The sequence below is a fragment of the Prinia subflava genome, chromosome 7 (genome assembly GCF_021018805.1).
Source record: "Prinia subflava isolate CZ2003 ecotype Zambia chromosome 7, Cam_Psub_1.2, whole genome shotgun sequence".
Lineage (NCBI taxonomy): Eukaryota > Metazoa > Chordata > Aves > Passeriformes > Cisticolidae > Prinia > Prinia subflava.
This window is the reverse complement of record NC_086253.1, coordinates 27695552-27714866: the sequence shown is the minus strand read 5'-3', so window position 1 is coordinate 27714866 and position 19315 is coordinate 27695552. Positions and strand designations below refer to the sequence as shown.

Here is a 19315-nt window from a genome sequence, read left to right as displayed (position 1 = left end):
TGGCACATGGCACAGCCTTGTGTCCGGCAGTGCCTGAATATCTCCAGTGAGGGACACTCCACAGCCTCTCTGGGAAATCTGTTCCAGTGCTCAGCCAACTGCACAGTAAAGAAGTTCTTCCTCAGGTGAAACTTCTTGTGCATCAATTTCTGCCCATTGCCTCTTGTCCCATCGGTTCGCACCACCAAGAAGAGCCTGGATCCATCCTCTTCACACCAGCCGTCCCCTTAAATACTTGTAGACTTTGAGGAGTTCCCCTGTCAATCTCTTCTTGAGACTGAGCGGGCCCAGCTTCCTCCACCTTTCCTTGTGTAAGAGAGATGCTCCAATCCCTTAATCATGTCTGTTGCCCTTGCTGGACCTGCTCCAGGAGCTCCACGTCTCTGCTGTACTGAGGAGCCCAGAACCTGACACAGCACTGCTGATGATGCTCTCCCTGGGATCCCAGGATAGCCATGTGCCCTGATGCTCTCCCCCAGGCAAGGCAGGAATGTGTTTCCTGAGGGGCAATTTAGGAAACAGGACAGGAACACCATTTAAACAGAAGATGTTTGGACATACACTCAAGGAGCCTCTCGAGAACCACTTTAAAAAGTTATAGAGGTAGGTACAGTTCCAAGACATGGCTGCTGGCGTTCCATGGTGAGCTGAAACTACAGGAGCGTTCATGGAGAGAGGGATGCGGCAGCCAAGAGAGGCGCAAGATTTTGTGTAAAGTGATTGCCCATGTTTTTCAAATACGTAAGGTCAATTTTGAAAAACCGCACAAAATGGAAACAGAGTGTAATAAGCTTTTAATTAGGCAATTCATAAGATATACTTCAGTGTATAAAAATACTTCTTATATACAAAATAATGCAAGCATGTAAGTAGACAACATGCTGAAACACCAGCACCCATATAACCTCATCACACAAACTGATCATTCACACCAGTATCACGAGAAGGACCAAAATACTCAATCGTTAAGTGCAAAAAAAGTCCCTGTGATGGGTGATATCATCTCCCCAGTAAAGATTTTCTTTGCAATGCTTGTCAGGTACTGCTTCCTGTGTGTGCTCTGCCTTTAAAAAATGGTTATTTAAATAACAATGTAGTCGTGGTCATGGTCATTTTGCACAGCGGTCCCCTCTAACACATGAGGGACTCCAATAACCTATCATAAAGACAACAGAACCACAACAAAGAACATTAATTTTCTGCAAATTCTCTTCTACTGTATTTTTAGTCAGAGAACCTTCCACTGTTTTCACAGTTTAGGGATAAAGCAGTCTTCATCAATGAACAAAAGCACTTTGGTGCAGAAGAGATAATGCAGCAAATGGGTCTGTCTCCACTGCTGAGCATGAGTCACTCCTCCACCCAGCTTTCCCCATTGCTTTTTGTGCTTACAGTTGTAAAGCAGTGGCTGGTTTCATTGTCACCAGGGGAGCACAGAAAGATACTCAATTTGCCTCCCTCTGAAGTGATTCAAAGAAAAGAGACTTGGAAAGAAATGTGCTTAAATATTAGTCAACACATGAAATACAGTAGCTCAAATGATTCCCTTGTTTCAATAGTTTTCACATATATGAATTTGGACTTGCTGCACAACAGCAAGTGTTTTCTGCATAAGACATAATAATAACAGAGAAAAGACACATTACTATCTCTCCACTTTGAATTAAGGTCTTCAGTAAACCTTTTTTAGCTTGCATGATATGCAGAGACATTACATTTCCTCACAAATTGGTTACATGGATGAGATTATCATTAAAATGATGAACTTTTGAGGTAGAATTAGAGAAAGTGTGCAACTTTACCTTGGCTTTAATAAACCATTAATCTCTTATATTCCCCGTTTGCATGAAGATACTTTAGAAAAAATTCTCTAAAAAACAAGTGGTATAAATGCTTTTCGATGTTTTGGGTAGGAGCTGAAGTTTTTCTGATAAAACTCATGACACAAAACAGCAGCCAGTGCCTGGTTAAAAAAAACATACATCACTACACACCACCACGTCACATTGTGAATTCCAAGTGTGATGGCCATAGAAACATATATGAGGAGCTCTGCAAAATAATGAGGGCAAGAAACGCTCTCAAACCAGTCTCCAAAAGGTACACTGTGGCTTAGACTTACAACCTTTCCTGCAAGCAAACAGAAAGAAATTAATTGGGAAGATGAATTAAACTCTTCTTCTCACAATTACAGAACAATATGCTTATTAATCGTCATCATCCACCTCCATCTGATCTGGCATCTTTCCACTTAATGAAATAAGATGCCACCTCTGACTGTGCAAACACAGTACAGAAATCATGTCTATCCTTAAGATGTTAGAAGATAGAGCTTCATGCTAAGTTTTACAGAACCATATATACAGATATACCACACCCTCTCCCCAGTTCAGTCATCCAAACAGCCTCATTTAATCTACACATTACAGGAACTGAGAAACAGTTGTGTTTAAGGTATTAGAAGCTATAGAAGCCTACAGAAACAACCAGAAAAAATACTTCAGTAAGCAGCTGACAGAAATGAAACATCTTACCTGATCTGCTTTTTCTAAGATTAGCTAGAATTGCAAGGCATCTGTGTTGGTGAAGAGAGGCCCAAATGTACATCATAACTCCTATAACGTGATACCAGCAGATCTGAACAGAAAGCTTTTTTCCTGAATGAAACATGTTTTATTAATATATGGCCAGGAAGTAACTTACCAAACATCATCCCAAAACACTATATACATTTTTTCAAATGTTACTCTCTTACAAAATTCTAGTAGTGAGCCTCTAATTCCTTGAAAGATGTTTTTGAATCCTGTATCATTTAAGTGCTAGTAGCTCATTTCCCTTGACTGCTCTATACTAAAATACCTAGTTATTAATCCAGCAGCTTGAAATACAGTGTGATATACAATGATACATAACTGTTAGTCTAAGACTTCAATAATCAACACTGTAACTGTTATTATCCTAATTAAACATGTTGTCATGGCTCAGGTCAACATGCAAGCACACAGTTGTCTTCCTCACAGTGATACACATGCATACACACACCTACATACCCACGGACATCATTCAAGGTGATTAAAAACTTTACCATCTTGGTAATGACTGCCTCACAAAAATTAATCACAGGAAGAGTGCTACAGCCAGCTGATGTTTTTTCTGTGCAGGGGATTTAGCAGCTCAGTTGTGAGACCCAATGGAATGTGTTGGCAGAAACAAGTCATATAATACAAATTTCTTGTGTATTAAATGAAACATTACAGTACCAAGGGAAAGCAGACACTGCCTGAGTCAAGGCAGAGCAGTGGCAAGTTCTCCATGGAAGAAAAAGGAGGTGGCCAAGACAGCCTTGCAGACTCAGCTTCCAGAGAAGTCTTCAACAAAAAAACTCCTCTTCAGTTTGAGAACTGGTACCTATTATTGTCCTTCACAAAGCATATGATCTACATCCCTTCAGCAAATAACTGTGATGGTTAACATGAAAGTGTGCCCCTGTCTGTGTTTGCATAGAATGCTGGCTGACTGTATGATATACTGAAATGTAATTACTTTGAAGTCTGCCAGGAAGTACTTATATGTCTCATCAGTTAACACACTTCTCAAACAAGCAGCCCTCTATGAAACCATTTGTCACAATGGAAACAAATGAGAGCAAAACTGCATCTTTGATGATAACTAAGCGGGCACTTACCATTCCTGACATTTGTAGGCACTTGACACAGCACAGTCAAGCCAACAGCAATGTAGTAACCAAGTCCAAAGCAATACTGCACGATGTGAATGACACCACTGGAAAACACACTGGTCCACAGGCACTCTGCAAGTCTGCGACAGCTATGCAGCCAAAGGAGCAAGAGGACCAGGAGCGCAGAGAAGTACTCACTGTCTGCTTGCAGATAAAAACCAGCAACTTTGAAACAGACAGGAACAATTTAACCCTGACAGTGCTTCAAAAAGACTGTTGTTCCCTCTTCCCACAGCAGAATTTTACCCTCATTTTAAATTAACTGAGAAAAATATTTGTACAGGTGAGGCACTGCTGACCAGAGCAAGATTTCTTCCAGAAGGTGCTAATGGCCCTTTCTGTTAAAAGGACTGCTGAAAGCCATCATATCCATATATTAGAAATATTTGTATCTTCAATAATGACAAAGGTACTTGGTGCACCAGGAAGGTCATTTGGACCGTAAGTTGAATAACAACCAACGAAGTAGTGCTTGGATACAAACTCAGCACAGTGTTGGTAATAACAGCTTTTTAATATTTATATAGCCACATTATAATATCTGGAATACTTGCCCATGTCCTTGCTCTGAGAATCTCTGCCAAGAGCATGGTGCATGTCCTGAATCCATGATGGGAGTGACTCTCCAAGGAACTCAGCTCGGAAAAGACAGATCAGCAGAAAACCATTCCAGAGCACAGAAACCACATACAAGTGAGTAAACCACCTGTGGGAACAAAAAAGGGTTTTCATTAATGTTCTCATAATTCCTTGGAAATGTAGCTGCAGGACATGCTTGTCTGATGGTGACTACATTCCATTTGGGTGCCCACATCAAATGTCCAAGTAGAGAACTCAGGACTTCAGTGGTACCAAGCAGGAATAACCTCAACACATTTTACCCCGGTGAAATGCTTCTTGGAATAAAGTCTAATTTAGCTTACCTTACTAACCATAGCTGCACTAAAGAGGAGACAGTGTAATCCACACATTGCAAAAGTATTCCTCAAGGCTTACAACTAATCGTGATGTACATAACATTTTCTTTATAATTTACACAACTCAAAGCACATCCAGATTGGTTTTCTGTGTATTTCCAAGCTGCTGCATCTCACACCACTCCCACTTTTCTCAGTTCCAGTGTGTCTTGGTTTGAAAGACAGATATCTGCTAGGAAGGGGCAGGACCTCCCTAGAGATGGAGAATTCAAATCCCCTCCCTCCAAATTATTCCGATTAAAAAAAATTTAAAGGAGCTTTCAGGCAGAGGTATGGGGGTAGGAATAACAGTTCTTTACTAGTATATATGACAAAACGACAAACAAACAACAACTACAGCATCAATAATAAACAGAACCAAGAACCTTGAGGGCTTTCTTTTACAAAAGCCCAGAGCAGTTTGATCTCGGTGCCCCTGCAGGGCTCCGAGAGGCCGAACTGGAAGGAAGGAAAAGTCCCGGGCTGGTGGATGAGATGAGGAGCTCTGCGCTGGCAGCTGGAGCGGCAGAGGTGTCCCGGCAGGGCTGGGCAGTGCAGGGCTACAGAGTAGCAGTGGAACCTCAAAGCTCCGAAGAAGCAGCGGCGGTGGGGGGAGGCTGGAGAAAGCGAGCTCAGGATTCCCGGGTACACAGCAGATGACGATAGATTTCCCAGGACGAGACAGAGGCAGAGGGCAGCCTGACCGTCCTCCTCGGCGCTGAGAGCAAGAGTGCCTCCCCCTTCCCCAGATCTGTCTTTTTGCCTTTCCCAAAGCTCATCATCTCTCCCCTCTGAGGGACACTCCCAGGGACTCAGAAACAATAGGTGTAGCCTCGTGCTGCCATATCCCTCAAGTACTCCTTTTGTTCTGACTAAGTAGTCATTAAGGCTTCTTGGAAACTTATGGGAAAAAATTCTGTGAGAAGGAAAAAAAACCAAATCTAACCCCCAACATCATCCACCCCGAATTTTTTCCCATACCAACCTATTACATTAAATTTAAACCTTTAAAAACAAAATATATATATATATACACACATGCATGACCTAAATAATATACATCTATACATACAGATATGGGTACAGACACATGATGTGGGTAGTTCATCCTAAAACAAGGTCTCCTTGAGGTATGCATCGGGTCTCTCCATCCCTTTGCATCACCCACCAGATGCATCCTGGTCCCTGAGCGAAGACAACCCCACGGATGGGATTGTCTTTGCTGGAGGCAGAATTAATCCAAACAGTTTTTCCCAGCATACCTCTCATGTGTACTACTGGAACTTTATCTCCATCTGTTGTTCTCAGGGGCTCAGATTGGGCAGGGCCTGCTCGGTTGGTGGAACCTCGAGTGTTCACTAACCATGTGGCCTTTGCTAAATTAATCTCCCAGTTCTTGAAAGTCCCCCCACCCAGTGCCTTCAAGGTGGTTTTAAGCAGGCCATTGCACCGTTCAACTTTCCCGGCTGCTGGTGCGTGATAAGGAATATGGTACACCCACTCAACGCCATGTTCCCTAGCCCAGGTTGCTATAAGGCTGTTCTTGAAATGGGTCCCATTGTCTGACTCGATTCTCTCAGGGGTGCCATGTCTCCACAGGACTTGCTTTTCCAGGCCCAGAATGGTGTTCCTGGCAGTAGCGTGAGGCACAGGGTAGGTTTCCAGCCATCCAGTGGTGGCTTCCACCATGGTCAGCACGTAGCGCTTGCCTTGGCGGGTTTGGGGAAGGGTGATGTAGTCAATCTGCCAGGCTTCCCCATACCTGTATTTGGACCACCGCCCGCCATACCATAGGGGCTTCACTCGCTTAGCCTGCTTGATTGCAGCACATGTCTCACAGTCATGGATAACCTGAGAAATGCTGTCCATGGTTAGATCCACCCCTCGGACTCGTGCCCACTTATAGGTGGCATCTCTGCCCTGATGACCTGAGGCGTCGTGGGCCCATTGAGCTAGGAACAACTCTCCCTTGTGTTGCCAATCTAGGTCTATCTTTGACACTTCTATCTTGGCGGCTTGATCTACTTGCTCGTTGTTTCGGTGCTCCTCATTAGCCCGACTCTTGGGGACATGGGCATCTACATGGCGGACTTTTACAGGTAGCTTGACTACCCGAGCAGCAATGTCTTTCCACTCATCAGCAGCCCAGATTGGTTTCCCCCCACGCTGCCAGTTGGCCTTTTTCCACCTTTCCAGCCAACCCCATAGAGCATTGGCTACCATCCATGAATCAGTGTAGAGGTAGAGCTTTGGCCACTTCTCTCTTTCAGCAATGTCCAGGGCCAATTGAACAGCCTTGAGTTCTGCAAGTTGACTCGATCCACCTTCTCCTTCAGTGGCTTGTGCAACCTGTCGTGTGGGGCTCCATACAGCTGCTTTCCACTTGCGGTTCATCCCTACAATGCGACAGGAACCGTCAGTGAAAAGAGCGTAGCACGTTTCTTCTGCTGGCAGCTGATTATACGGCGGAGCTTCTTCGGCACGTGTCACTTGCTCTTGTTCCTCTTCATCTGTGAGATCAAAGTTTTCACTTTCTGGCCAGTTTGTGATTATCTCCAAAATCCCAGGGCAATTTGGGTTTCCGATACGGGCACGCTGAGTGATGAGGGCAGTCCATTTGCTCCATGTGGCATCGGTGGCATGGTGGGTAGAGGGAACCTTTCCTTTGAACATCCACCCCAGCACAGGCAGTCGGGGTGCCAGGAGGAGTTGGGCTTCTGTGCCAATCACTTCTGAGGCAGCCTGGACTCCTTTATAGGCAGCCAAGATTTCTCTCTCTGTTGGGGTGTAGTTGGCTTCAGACCCTCTGTAGCTCCGACTCCGGAATCCCAGTGGTCGACCCCGAGTCTCATCAGGCACCTTCTGCCAAAGGCTCCAGGACAGGCCATGGTTCCCGGCTGCAGAGTAGAGCACGTTCTTCACTTCTGGTCCTGTCCTGACTGGGCCAAGGGCCACTGCATGAGCGATCTCCTGCTTGATCTGGGCAAAGGCTTGTTGCTGTTCAGGGCCCCAGTGGAAATCGTTCTTCTTGCGGGTAACCCGGTAGAGAGGGCTCACAATCTGGCTGTACTCAGGAATGTGCATTCTCCAAAAGCCTATGGCGCCTAGGAAAGCTTGCGTTTCCTTCTTGCTGGTCGGTGGAGACATCGCAGTGATCTTATTGATGACCTCAATGGGAATCTGACGCCGCCCATCTTCCCACTTTACTCCCAGGAACTGGATCTCCTTAGCAGGTCCCTTGACTTTGCTCTTTTTGATGGCAAAACCAGCTTCCAGGAGAATCTGGATGATCTTCTCTCCTTTTTCGAATACTTCCCTTGCTGTGTTCCCCCACACAATGATGTCATCAATGTACTGTAGGTGTTCTGGAGCTTCACCCTTTTCCAGTGCAGCCTGGATCAGTCCATGGCAGATGGTGGGACTGTGCTTCCACCCCTGGGGCAGTCGGTTCCAGGTGTACTGCACGCCCCTCCAGGTGAAAGCAAACTGAGGCCTGCATTCTGCAGCCAGAGGAATGGAGAAAAACGCATTAGCGATGTCGATTGTGGCATACCACTTTGCTGCCTTGGACTCCAGCTCGTACTGGAGTTCCAGCATGTCTGGCACAGCAGCACTCAGCAGTGGAGTCACTTCATTCAAGCCACGATAGTCCACAGTCAGTCTCCATTCTCCGTCAGACTTGCGTACAGGCCAAATGGGGCTGTTGAAGGGTGAGTGGGTTTTGCTGACCACCCCTTGGCTCTCCAGCTCTCGGATCATCTTGTGGATGGGGATCACAGCATCTCGATTCGTCCGATACTGCCGGCGATGCACCATCGAGGTGGCAACAGGTACTTGTTGCTCTTCTACCTTCAGGAGTCCTACTGCAGATGGGTTCTCTGATAATCCAGGCAAGGTGTTCAATTTCTTAATGCCCTCTGCCTCCACAGCAGCTATTCCAAAAGCCCATCTGAACCCCTTAGGGTCTTTGTAATAGCCATTCCTGAGATAGTCCATGCCCAGAATACACGGAGCCTCTGGGCCAGTCACAACTGGATGTTTCTGCCACTCCTTCCCGGTCAGGCTCACCTTGGCTTCTAACTGAGTCAATTCTTGTGATCCCCCCATCACACCAGCAATGGAAATAGGTTCTGCTCCCTCATGTTCTGACGGCATTAGGGTACACTGAGAACCGGTATCAACCAAAGCTTTATATTTCTGTGGCTCTGATGTGCCAGGCCATAGAACCCACACAGTCCAAAAGACTCGGTTTTCCCGTGCCTCTTCCTGGCTAGAGGCAGGGCCCCTCTAGCACCGGTTACTACTCTCCTCCTGTGCATACATAGTAGAGGTTCCTTCAAGGGGGTCTGACAGAGCATCCTCATTTCTGTAATACCTGACAGCCTGGTCATGGGAGGCTGAGGCTACCTTCATTCTAGTGGAACCCCCTCGGTTAGTGTTTCTCTCTTTGAGCTCACGCACCCGTGCTGCTAGGGCAGAAGTGGGTTTCCCATCCCACCTTCCCATGTCTTCCCCATGGTCACGCAGGAAGGACCACAGGTCAGCTCGTGGGATGTACCCTCTCTCTCTAGCTGAGGGACGTTGGGTTCTGACTCTGGGGCCTGTGACTCGCACCGGTGCCACATGGGAACTGTTCCTCCTCATCTCCTCCCTCACCTCCCTTATCTCCTCTTGGAGTTCTTTAACCACGGCAGAGACCTGAGTCTGCATTGGGCCACTGATCATACTGTCAAAATTTCTAAGCTTGCTGGCTACAGAACCTACAGTCACTCGGTTGGTATCAGCATTAATCATTGACATGAATGTTTTATATTCAGATGGCCCTTTAGTTGCTAGATTCCACAACATTTGCCCTGTGCACCTGACGTTGTCGGGGTCATTGTTATGCTGTCCCTCCCTCCCAAAAACTATCTCCAGTATTGCCACTTCTCTCAGCTGTTGGATCCCTTCTTCAACAGTCTTCCAGCGCATGCTAAGGTGGTGCTCCTGCATTCTGTCTCTGTGGACAAACCTCTCCCTTACACTCATTAAAAGCCGGTCCCAAAGGTGAAGGGGTCCTTGCTCCCTTACAAATACCTGATTCACACCTGAGTCTTGGGTCAAGGGTCCTATATTCCTTGCCTCACCCCCATCCAGTTGCACACCTCTACCCATAAGGTCCCAGACCCTAAGTAACCAGGCTGTATAAGGCTCACGTCCCCGTCGTGCAACATCTTTTTGCAGAGTACGGAGATTTTCATATGACAGGGACTCAGTGATGATCTCAACTTCTGGCTCCCCTGTGGGTTGTGAGGGCCTTCCTTTTTTATCCTTATCACTTGGGTGCTCTGATTTCACCTTATATTTCTTTCTTTCCACAGGGGCAACTGCTGCTGGCTGTGACTGCCCCTGTGGTTCAGCTGGAACCTGGACAGTTGTAATGTCTGTGGGTTCCACTGCTGCACCTTCAGACTCTCCCTTTTCAGGGTAGGGGGAGGGTTTGCCACCAGCTGGGGAAAGGTGCTCCTTCAGCACCTGGCTTATCTCTTTCACTAGAACTCCCACCCAATCTGGGTGGTTCATTTCTGAGATGGGCTTTATGTCAGGGTCAGGTGGTGGGGCAGCATCCTTAGTCTGTGGGGCAGTGTCAGGCTCCATGGCAGCACCCTCAGTCTCTAGGGCAGTATCCTTATTCTCTGGGGTAGGTATCAGGGTGGTTATCCAGGCCAATCTCCCCTTATCTCGGAATATTAAATAGGATAGGCCCGTGAGCAATACTAGCCATTGTATGATATCATTAACATTCAGGGAAGATTTAAACCCTTCAAAAACTGGTGGAATAGACCCAAACAGCTGAGTAAAGGGTTGGGAAAAAATTTCCCCTGGTGTCATTTCCTCACAATAGGTACCATTGTTAAAGTAACCCCACAAACAAACACTTAGAGTATGATAGCCATGTATCCATGTGCCTGCCTTCCAGAGGAAGTTAAAAATCCATGAATTCCTCACCTTATTAACCCATAGTGCAAACTGGATAACAGCCACAGTAGCCTTAGTTATAGGGCCCATGTTTAAATAAGGGCCTGCAAATGGGAGAAACACAGCCACAACCACATGCCACCCAAACCAAGGTAAGCTAGACCACATGATGCTATTTAGGGAGGTTTCTATACCCAGTGCACAAGGTCACTTAAGAACTGTTATTCCTTTTCCTCTCAATGCCCTCAAGCCCCACAGTGGGCACCAATAAATCTGTCTTGGTTTGAAAGACAGATATCTGCTAGGAAGGGGCAGGACCTCCCTAGAGATGGAGAATTCAAATCCCCTCCCTCCAAATTATTCCGATTAAAAAAAATTTAAAGGAGCTTTCAGGCAGAGGTATGGGGGTAGGAATAACAGTTCTTTACTAGTATATATGACAAAACGACAAACAAACAACAACTACAGCATCAATAATAAACAGAACCAAGAACCTTGAGGGCTCTCTTTTACAAAAGCCCAGAGCAGTTTGATCTCGGTGCCCCTGCAGGGCTCCGAGAGGCCGAGCTGGAAGGAAGGAAAGTCCCAGACCCGTGGATGAGATGAGGAGCTCTGCGCTGGCCGCTGGAACAGCAGGGGTGTCCTGGCAGGGCTGGGCAGTGCAGGGCTACAGAGTAGCAGGGGAACCTCAAAGCTCTGAAGAAGCAGCGGCGGTGGGGGGAGGCTGGAGAAAGCGAGCTCAGGATTCCCGGGTACATAGCAGATGACGATAGATTTCCCAGGACGAGACAGAGGCAGAGGGCAGCCTGACCGTCCTCCTCGGCGCTGAGAGCAAGAGTGCCTCCCCCTTCCCCAGATCTGTCTTTTGGCCTTTCCCAAAGCTCATCATCTCTCCCCTCTGAGGGACACTCCCAGGGACTCAGAAACAATAGGTGTAGCCTCGTGCTGCCATATCCCTCAAGTACCCCTTTTTGTTCTGACTAAGTAGTCATTAAGGCTTCTTGGAAACTTATGGGAAAAAATTCTGTGAGAAGGAAAAAAAACCAAATCTAACCCCCAACACAGTGGGTGCATTATGTAACATGTTAAAGTTCATCAAAGGAACCCAGAAGTAATTACTCTACATTAAAATGTCTTGTCCTTCGGCAAATTCAAGGTCTGCAACAATCATACAGGAAAAAAAGCAATGACCATCAACACTGCTGGGTGATTACAAGGCAAGACCACAGGTGTGTTTTTTTTAAGAAAACAATCTCCCAACCCTGTAATGCACTTATAAAAGCATACTGTGCATTATCAAAATGCATGACAGTCAAGGCAGGTAACTGGATTGAGTTAAATAGCCTACAGCTGTGTACAATATCCAGCTCAAACTAGGTGATCCAGTGTTTCCTTTTGCCTTGAAAATTAAAAGTCCTTCTGGCAGTGAAGAAAAATCAGGACTTCTGGAAACATCTGCAAAGAGATAAAATATGTCCCATGGGATGACACCGATGGCCTTGACCTCACAATGTAACTATAGGTACAAAACTAGGATATAACTGTATAGTCAAGGGAAGACCATAATTCTGTTGAACATGCAAACTCTTCCCTTGGGGCAGTGAAGGGGTAAAACACCCTTGCTTAGTGAAACCAATGAAAGTGACCCCTTCCCAGAGCAGCTCAGGTATCTCTCAAGAGCACAAAGGAGATCAAGTCAGAATCACAGCAGCAGTGAGCATCCCTGCATGCTCCAGAGCACCTTGCCAATTTAGCAGCTGGCCTTCCCTATAGATTATGACTTCTCCTTAGTTCCTTCTGCTACCAAGCAGAAACTGCAATATTCTGTCTGCTGATTCACAGCAGAACTAAAATCTAACCCCTCTCCCTCACTTTCTGTTTATAAGACAAACAGAATTTTTATATTGATAAGTTTTTATCAATACCAAGTTATTATCACCATCACCTCCAAGTTTCAATCTCTTTCCCTGCAGTCCTGTTACTCAGTTGACTCATATGTTGTCACTTGCCAGGGAACTTTCTCCACACATTGATTTTTGCTACCAGCACACAAACAAGCCCCGGCAACTTAAAAAAGGCACACCCTTTGAGCTTTTAGCAATCCTAATTACACTGGGGATATATCTGACCTACAGATCAGCATTGCAGCAGGTACGTGTGCCATCCCTCCTGAACAAGACAAATTTTCACTGTTTGCCAATCTAACCTGTAATGCAACACAATATTTTACAAGACAGAATGGCAAAATTAAAAACAAGCCCAGGCTAGTGAAAACACAATGCTTCTCTGGAAGCAAGACACTGATGAAAAGAATAGAAAACACCTCGATGACTACCTTCAAGATCTTCTCTATTCCTTCAGACAGATGTGTTATGGATTCACCAGTTAAGTAACAGAATTGCTTTGTAGATATTGAGACCTTGAGACCAATTTCCTGAAAACGCACATTCTCCAGACACCAATCTCCCTAAGAAGGGGTATTGGGAAACTTCTGTTGGAGAAAGGTCAACTCAAGACAAGAACCTACAGTACAGAGTGATTAAGAAAAAGCCTTTATGAATCCTTATTTTCACTCAGGGTACTGCACATTTTAAACACATCCCTGGGTATTTTCTGTATCACAACCAAGATACTACATTACAACATTTCCATGAATAACAGGCTGTGTCACAAAACTCTTTAACATTTGGTTTAAAAACTTTGTGTACAAAATATGTCAGAGATTGTTACAATAGGGGAGATCAGAGCTTCAGGCTAAGTAGCCTCCCAGTCCTGTCCTGCCGGCCTTTCAAGATCCTGTCTGGCCTACGCTCAAGTCAGAGACTAGTTCTCGTCATGAATCTCAGCTGATTAAAAAATAAGAAATCCCATAATATAAAACCAGAAGCATGTAAGAAGCTGTAATGGAGGGGAGGGAGGGCCTCATTTCATGATTTCACTAAACATTTATTTAATTTCATTATTTCATTTCATTAAACATCTATATGTATACATATATTTAATTTCGTTTCATCCAACATCTGTTAAGATGGGTTTGGATAACGCAGTCGTTCTTTTGCCTTATCAGAGTCTGTTCATGCGAGGTCTAGATTGCTGTGTTCCTATGCTGTTATTGGGCACCTTTCAGAAAGAAGCCTTGAAGGGAGAAGGTAGCCACTGAGAATTGGTGTAAGACAGTCAACCTGCAGCATATTTGCACAGTCAAAGTTACTCAGGATTCCACGTTCCCAGGTGCCTGACCTGAGCCTTGCAGGGAGGTTTGTTTTGGAAACCTCGCATGCGACTGGGATTCACTTAGGCTTTTATCCCGATTTGGAACACACGGATTCTGTATCGGAGTCCTCTACGCTCCTCGGTTCCCCGTCTGAAGAACCAAAGTGACACCTTGCAACAAAGCTGAGCCCAACTCTATAATGAACTGTGCCGTGCTCTCTGCGGGTGCTGTTCCCTGCCGCCGCCTCCGGCTGCGGTGACCGAGACGCGCACGGCCATCGCTGCCTCACCTCTTGGGCACCTGCAGGAGCCGCAGCCAGCCCGGCGGCTGCGCGCACCCGCGCTTCGTCTTCCCGTAGCGAATGAGGTCCTGGAAGAGGCCGGCGATCACCAGCCCAGCGCCACCGGGCCGCGGCGCCGGGGCCCACCGGAGCAGCAGCAGCGCCGCCAGGAAGGCGGCGGCCAGCAGGGACCAGGCGGCCGCCAGCATCGCCCCGGGCCCGCTCCCTGCCCCGGCCCCGGCCCCGGCCCCGGCCCCGGCCCCGGGCCCGCTCCCTGCCCCGGCCCCGGCCCCGGCCCCGGCCCCGGCCCCGGCCCCGGCCCCGGCCCCGGCCCCGGCCCCGGCCCCGGCCCCGGCCCCGCTCCGCTCTGCTCCCCGCCCCGGTCCCTGGCGGCCCCGCCCCGGCGGCGCTGTCCCTTCCGCTTCCCGTGCTCGGGAGCAGCGCGGCCCCGGGCCCGAGCGGCGCTGCGGGAGCCGCGGCCGCTGCGCGCTGTCCCTGCGGCTGCGCCCAGAGCGGCGCCGGGCCGTGCTGTGAGCCCGGCCGTCAGCAAAGCCTTTGGCGCCGTTCCCCGCGGTAGTCGCCGGGAACAGCCAAAGCCGGCAGCCCTCGGCTTGGACAGGTGTGCCCTTGGCTGGGTTAAGAACTGGCTGGTGACCGGGCCAGAGAGTGGTGGTGAACGGTGCTGCATACACCTGGCAGCTGGTCTCCGGTGGTGTTCCCCAAGGCCCCGTGTTGAGCACAATCCTGTTTAATATCATTATTGTTGGTCTGTATGAGCAAGTCGAGTGTATCCTCAGTAAATTCATGGATAACGCCAAGTGGGTGATAGAGTTATCTGATGGAAGGCAGGAAGGCTCTACAGAGGGACCTGGACAGGCTGGATGGATGAGCTAAGACCAAAAGTGTGAGGTTCAACAAGGCCAAGTGCTGCGTTCAGCACTTGGGTCCAACAACCCACTGCAGTGCCATAGGCTGGGGGCAGAGTGTCTGGAAAGCTGCCCAGCAGAAAAGGACCTGGGGGTGCTGCTGACAGCAGCTGAACGTGAGCCAGCTGTGCCCAGGTGGCCAAGAGGGCCAATGGCATCCTGGCCTGTGTCAGCAATGGTCAGCTGGGCCAGGGCAGTGACTGTCCCCTGTACTGAGCTCTGGTGAGGCCACACCTCAAGTGCTGTGTCCAGTTCTGGGCCGTTCACTACAAGAAGGACATTGAGGTGCAAATTTTATGTTTTACCAATGTACTTTACTAAGCAGAGGTATAAACCCTGCCTAGATTATTTTAAGATATGACCGCATTAATCAATCCTATCAGCAAATCCTTCAAAGCAGCATATGCACTGCTGAAGCACTCATGACATCAGTAATATTGCTTTGGGAAAAGATCATTGAAGTTCGTATTTCCTGCTAAAATGTGTCAGTAGTTACACTCTCTGGTTCTGTCTGCATGACAGGTTATAATAAATATGTTTAATTCAATATCATTTATGTCAATGCTTGGTGCTCAGTCTAATTCTCTTGTCAATTCTGTATAACTGAAACCTAAATCTGGTTCAAGGATTTTGTGGCCAAATGGTTTTGGTAATTAGCAGGAGATAAATATATCAGGCAGGTGGGTGTAAATCTTTGGGTACTGGGAGGAAGGAGCTGGCTGTGTGTGGGCAATCCTCCAGCTGGTGAGAGCAGAGGAAAGGAGAGCATGTCCAGGCTGTGCTGGGCAGGAGGTAGGGGTGTCACCATCCCTGCTTCCCAGCCCTGCAGCTGGGGAGCTCAGTCAGCTGCTGAATTGCTGTGCCACACGGACACATTTCCAAAGTGCTGCTGTGGTGACTGGCCCTGGCAGAGCAGGGCATGTGTAAGCAGGGCATGTGTAAGCCATGCCTGCTTTGCAGGCAGTGATGGCACAGGGGCTGTCTGTGACAGCCTGCAGGTCACAGCTGCAGTGTGCTCGTGCAGGTCCTGACTTGAGGCACCCTGTCTTCTTGTGCTGCACATTCCCCTCAGCTGGACATTGTCCACTCCTGCAGTGTGTCTCCCTGAAACACACCAGATGTGCCTCTTTTCAGCCTCATCTCCTTTCTGAAACAAAAAGGAGACACGTTGCTGCCTTGTCATGTTGCTGCAGTCTGCTCCTTTTATGGCTTCCACAAGACAGGTAAGACAAGGGGCAGCAATGGTCTGTCCTGTAAAATAAGTCCTTTGTCTGAGCAGCAACCTTCTAAAACTTGAAATAACTTTGCCCAGCAATTTTGGTGGCCAGTGCAGTTGCCATTTTCATGAAGTCATGGTCTAAACATTCCTGGCTGTGTGTATGGCATGGCTTTGCAACAGTTCAAGTGGATCCTTGGCTTCCACAACACTCAAGATACATTTTTCTGTGGAGTTTTGTCTCTGGGCATTTTTGTAAAGTGAAGGATAAGGAATGTGGCTGTTAGAGTGCCCATGAGACAGTGGAGGCCAGAGTGCCCACTGCTGGGGAATAGATGTGGTATATGGCAGCAGGACTCCAGCAGGACAGTCCCACATACCCAAAGACATGCAGTGCATCTCACCATGTTCCTGTTTAGGGTGACAGGTACTCAGCACTTCAATAATCTTCCAAATCTATCCAGCCCAGTGCCTTGGAGGTACAGGTCTCATGAAGGTCAGTGAACTACCAAATATTTAATACCAAATAACTTTTTCATGAACTAAGTTTTAAGGAATGAAGATCAGGAATCCTCTATGTGTGAGTATGAGTGTGTGAGGCACTAACTCTACATGGCAAGCTGTGTTGCCAGCCTGGTATATTGACTGCAGTGTTACTAGAAGTAAAGCCTGCCGAAAAGGGATTTAGTAGGCATGGCCTGACACTTGTTCTGCACAGGACACAAGGTCTGAAGAGAGAGAATTAGTGTTGAGAAAACTGCAGCCATAATAGGTAGAACAGGTCTCTTTTAATATCTTAACAATCAGCTTCAGCACGGTTGATATGTGGGATTGCCTAGGGGGCAAATAAGAGCCACAGCATGAATGCTGTGCCTATGGACCAACCCATGGCAGTGATCATGAGCAGAAGCTCAAAGGAAAGTGTTGTGGTGCACAATGTTTTGGTCAACACTTACTCAGAAATTACTTTAACCTGCAATGAAAGGGTCGCAGAGTCCACCTGTCAGCAACAATTCCCCAAGCCCCACAGTGTCCCTGCAAGTCATTGTCACTGCTGTAATCATGGTAAAACATACAGGTTGTAGGTGGCAGATTTAATGATGAAAGAATTAAAATGGTTTATGTTTGTGCTTGAATCCTTCTTTTGCTTGTGGATGCTGGCCCTTTTCCTGCTATAATGCAGAGCAGATTTAAGTTACACAGGAAGATGCTAGGCTCCAGATCGATCATTTGGAAAAGCTGGTGGTCTGCAGAGGGCTGTGGAGTTGTATCCCCAAAGCTTTCTTGACCACATAGTCAGTGCTTCCTGGATGCCCACGGCACCCTCCATGCCAGCTGGCTCCAGCCATGGCTGATGCTACAGGAAAGCAGGATCCAACCTCCAGTGTGGTCGGCTTGTTAGCTATTTCCTCAGAGTTCAGATAATTGGAGGAAGAAGGGAAGGAGTACAGCTGTGTGACTGCGAAATTGTTTGAAAGGAAGAGGAATCAGTAGTTGGTTGTCTTAAATACACTGTCTGCATTTATAATTTCAAGCTAAACTGAGATGAAGATGTAAGTTTTACACTGCTGCTGCTCATTGTGTAAATGGTTTGTACAGCAGTAAGAGAGAGCCCTTCTTTCTAGGTTTTTTCCTCCGGTGCTGTACAATCGTGGCAAATTGTGAGACACCATGTGCAGTGACCATTTCCCCACTTTTTAGGCGAGTAATTCCCTCTAGGTGGCACCAGCACCCTTCAGTTTCCCGAAGCCCGGCCGCCCTGCGCTGGGCTCCGGCTGCTGCTGCCCCGGAGTGCTCCGGGAATTCCTCCAGCATCCTCCCGGCAGCAGCGCTGCGGGGCTCCCACCTCGCAGCCTCTCCTCCCCTTAGCTGTCTGGAACAGCTGATTTTTGCGTTTGTAGGCTTTGAACTTCGACAATTTGCAGACGTTTGTGGTTGCTTGTTGGCTTTCTGCGGCTAATACTAGTTCTCAGCTCCGTGACGCTTATTCCATCTGGAGGGGGTGGAGTTCAACTTACCTAACTTTATCCATCTGAAAATTAGATAAAGAGATGAAACTATTTTGGTGGGTTCCTGATATAACTGATAGAGACAAGTATCTCCAGAGTCCAAATTTTTTTTTTCCTGAGCATGGATGTCTCAGCTGTTGAGCTGCATTGTCCTGCCTGCTGAAGATCTGCTTGAAGGAAAAAGAATCTTAGAGGATCCAGAATAAAAGTGGGTATAAATTATTTATGCTCCTGGATATAGGGTTGGTTTGATAAGTGTCATGCAAAGAGGTTTTCACAAAGTTAGAAAAGAAAAACTTTTTCACAAAAAGCCTGGCTCATGCAAGAGGGTTATCTGTAAATGTCACTGCTTCGTGTTTCCTGCCTGTTAAAGGAGACCTACCCAGACAGATTATAGGCTTCTGTGAGACATCACTTATAACAAAACTTATTAAGTTTTAGTATACAGAGAATGGAGGGAGAGCCTGGAAAGGTGGTGTGTAAAAGCAGAGGAGGATCATGGCTTGGCTGAACCATATAGGGAAAGCTGAGAGGTCAAACAAGAGCTCAGATTTCTGTGTCACAGAGCTGGACTTGAGTGGGCCCCTGTGGACCATAATGTCTGATTGAGCTTCATGAAATGCTTGTAGGGTGTGGGACAGGAAAGCTCTCTACTGGAGATTTTCAACTCAGGCCATCACATTATTCAAAGGAATTTGTCTGCATGAGGGACAAAAATCAGTGTCATTTACTGGCCAGCCCACAGCAGATTTCACTGCAACTCCAGACTAAATAGACTTACCCACCTACATTATATAGTGATTTTGGTTTTATTTTTTTGTGTGATGTTTTTGGTGTTTTTTTTTTTTGTTTGTTTGTTTGTTGTTGTTGTTGTTGGCTTTTTTCCATTTGTAAGGGAGAATAGGGAAATGATTCAGTTACTCAGATACTTTTTGCTGGTTGCTTTGTTCAGACTTTTCTTTCCAACAAATATTTTTATTTGCTAATGAAGCCCAAAAACTTTGTGAGCAAAACAGC

The 19315-nt window shown here is 47.1% G+C and overlaps 1 protein-coding gene across 1 annotated transcript; it reads right to left on the bottom strand.

Moving 5' to 3' along the window:
* Window positions 1-777: 777 nt before the first annotated feature.
* Window positions 778-14439, bottom strand: SRD5A3 (steroid 5 alpha-reductase 3). The gene is made up of 5 exons (XM_063401947.1): window positions 14157-14439; window positions 4290-4445; window positions 3686-3876; window positions 2535-2657; window positions 778-2130 (listed from the first exon to the last, which is right to left on the bottom strand). Exons 1-5 carry the CDS (start codon window positions 14354-14356, stop codon window positions 1871-1873), a joined length of 930 nt encoding a protein of 309 aa, XP_063258017.1. The 5' UTR covers window positions 14357-14439; the 3' UTR covers window positions 778-1870.
* Between the last annotated feature and the right edge of the window lie 4876 nt (window positions 14440-19315).

Bases quoted from the DNA above. Each gene is read 5' to 3' on its own strand.
- SRD5A3 (XM_063401947.1), bottom strand. From the start codon at position 14,356: ATGCTGGCGGCCGCCTGGTCCCTGCTGGCCGCCGCCTTCCTGGCGGCG. The intron at 2,658-3,685 runs GTAAGTGCCCGC...TGTTTCATTCAG, and splicing joins GCCTACAAATGTCAGGAATG to GAAAAAAGCTTTCTGTTCAG. The intron at 2,131-2,534 runs GTAAGATGTTTC...GTTTGCTTGCAG, and splicing joins TCTTAGAAAAAGCAGATCAG to GAAAGGTTGTAAGTCTAAGC.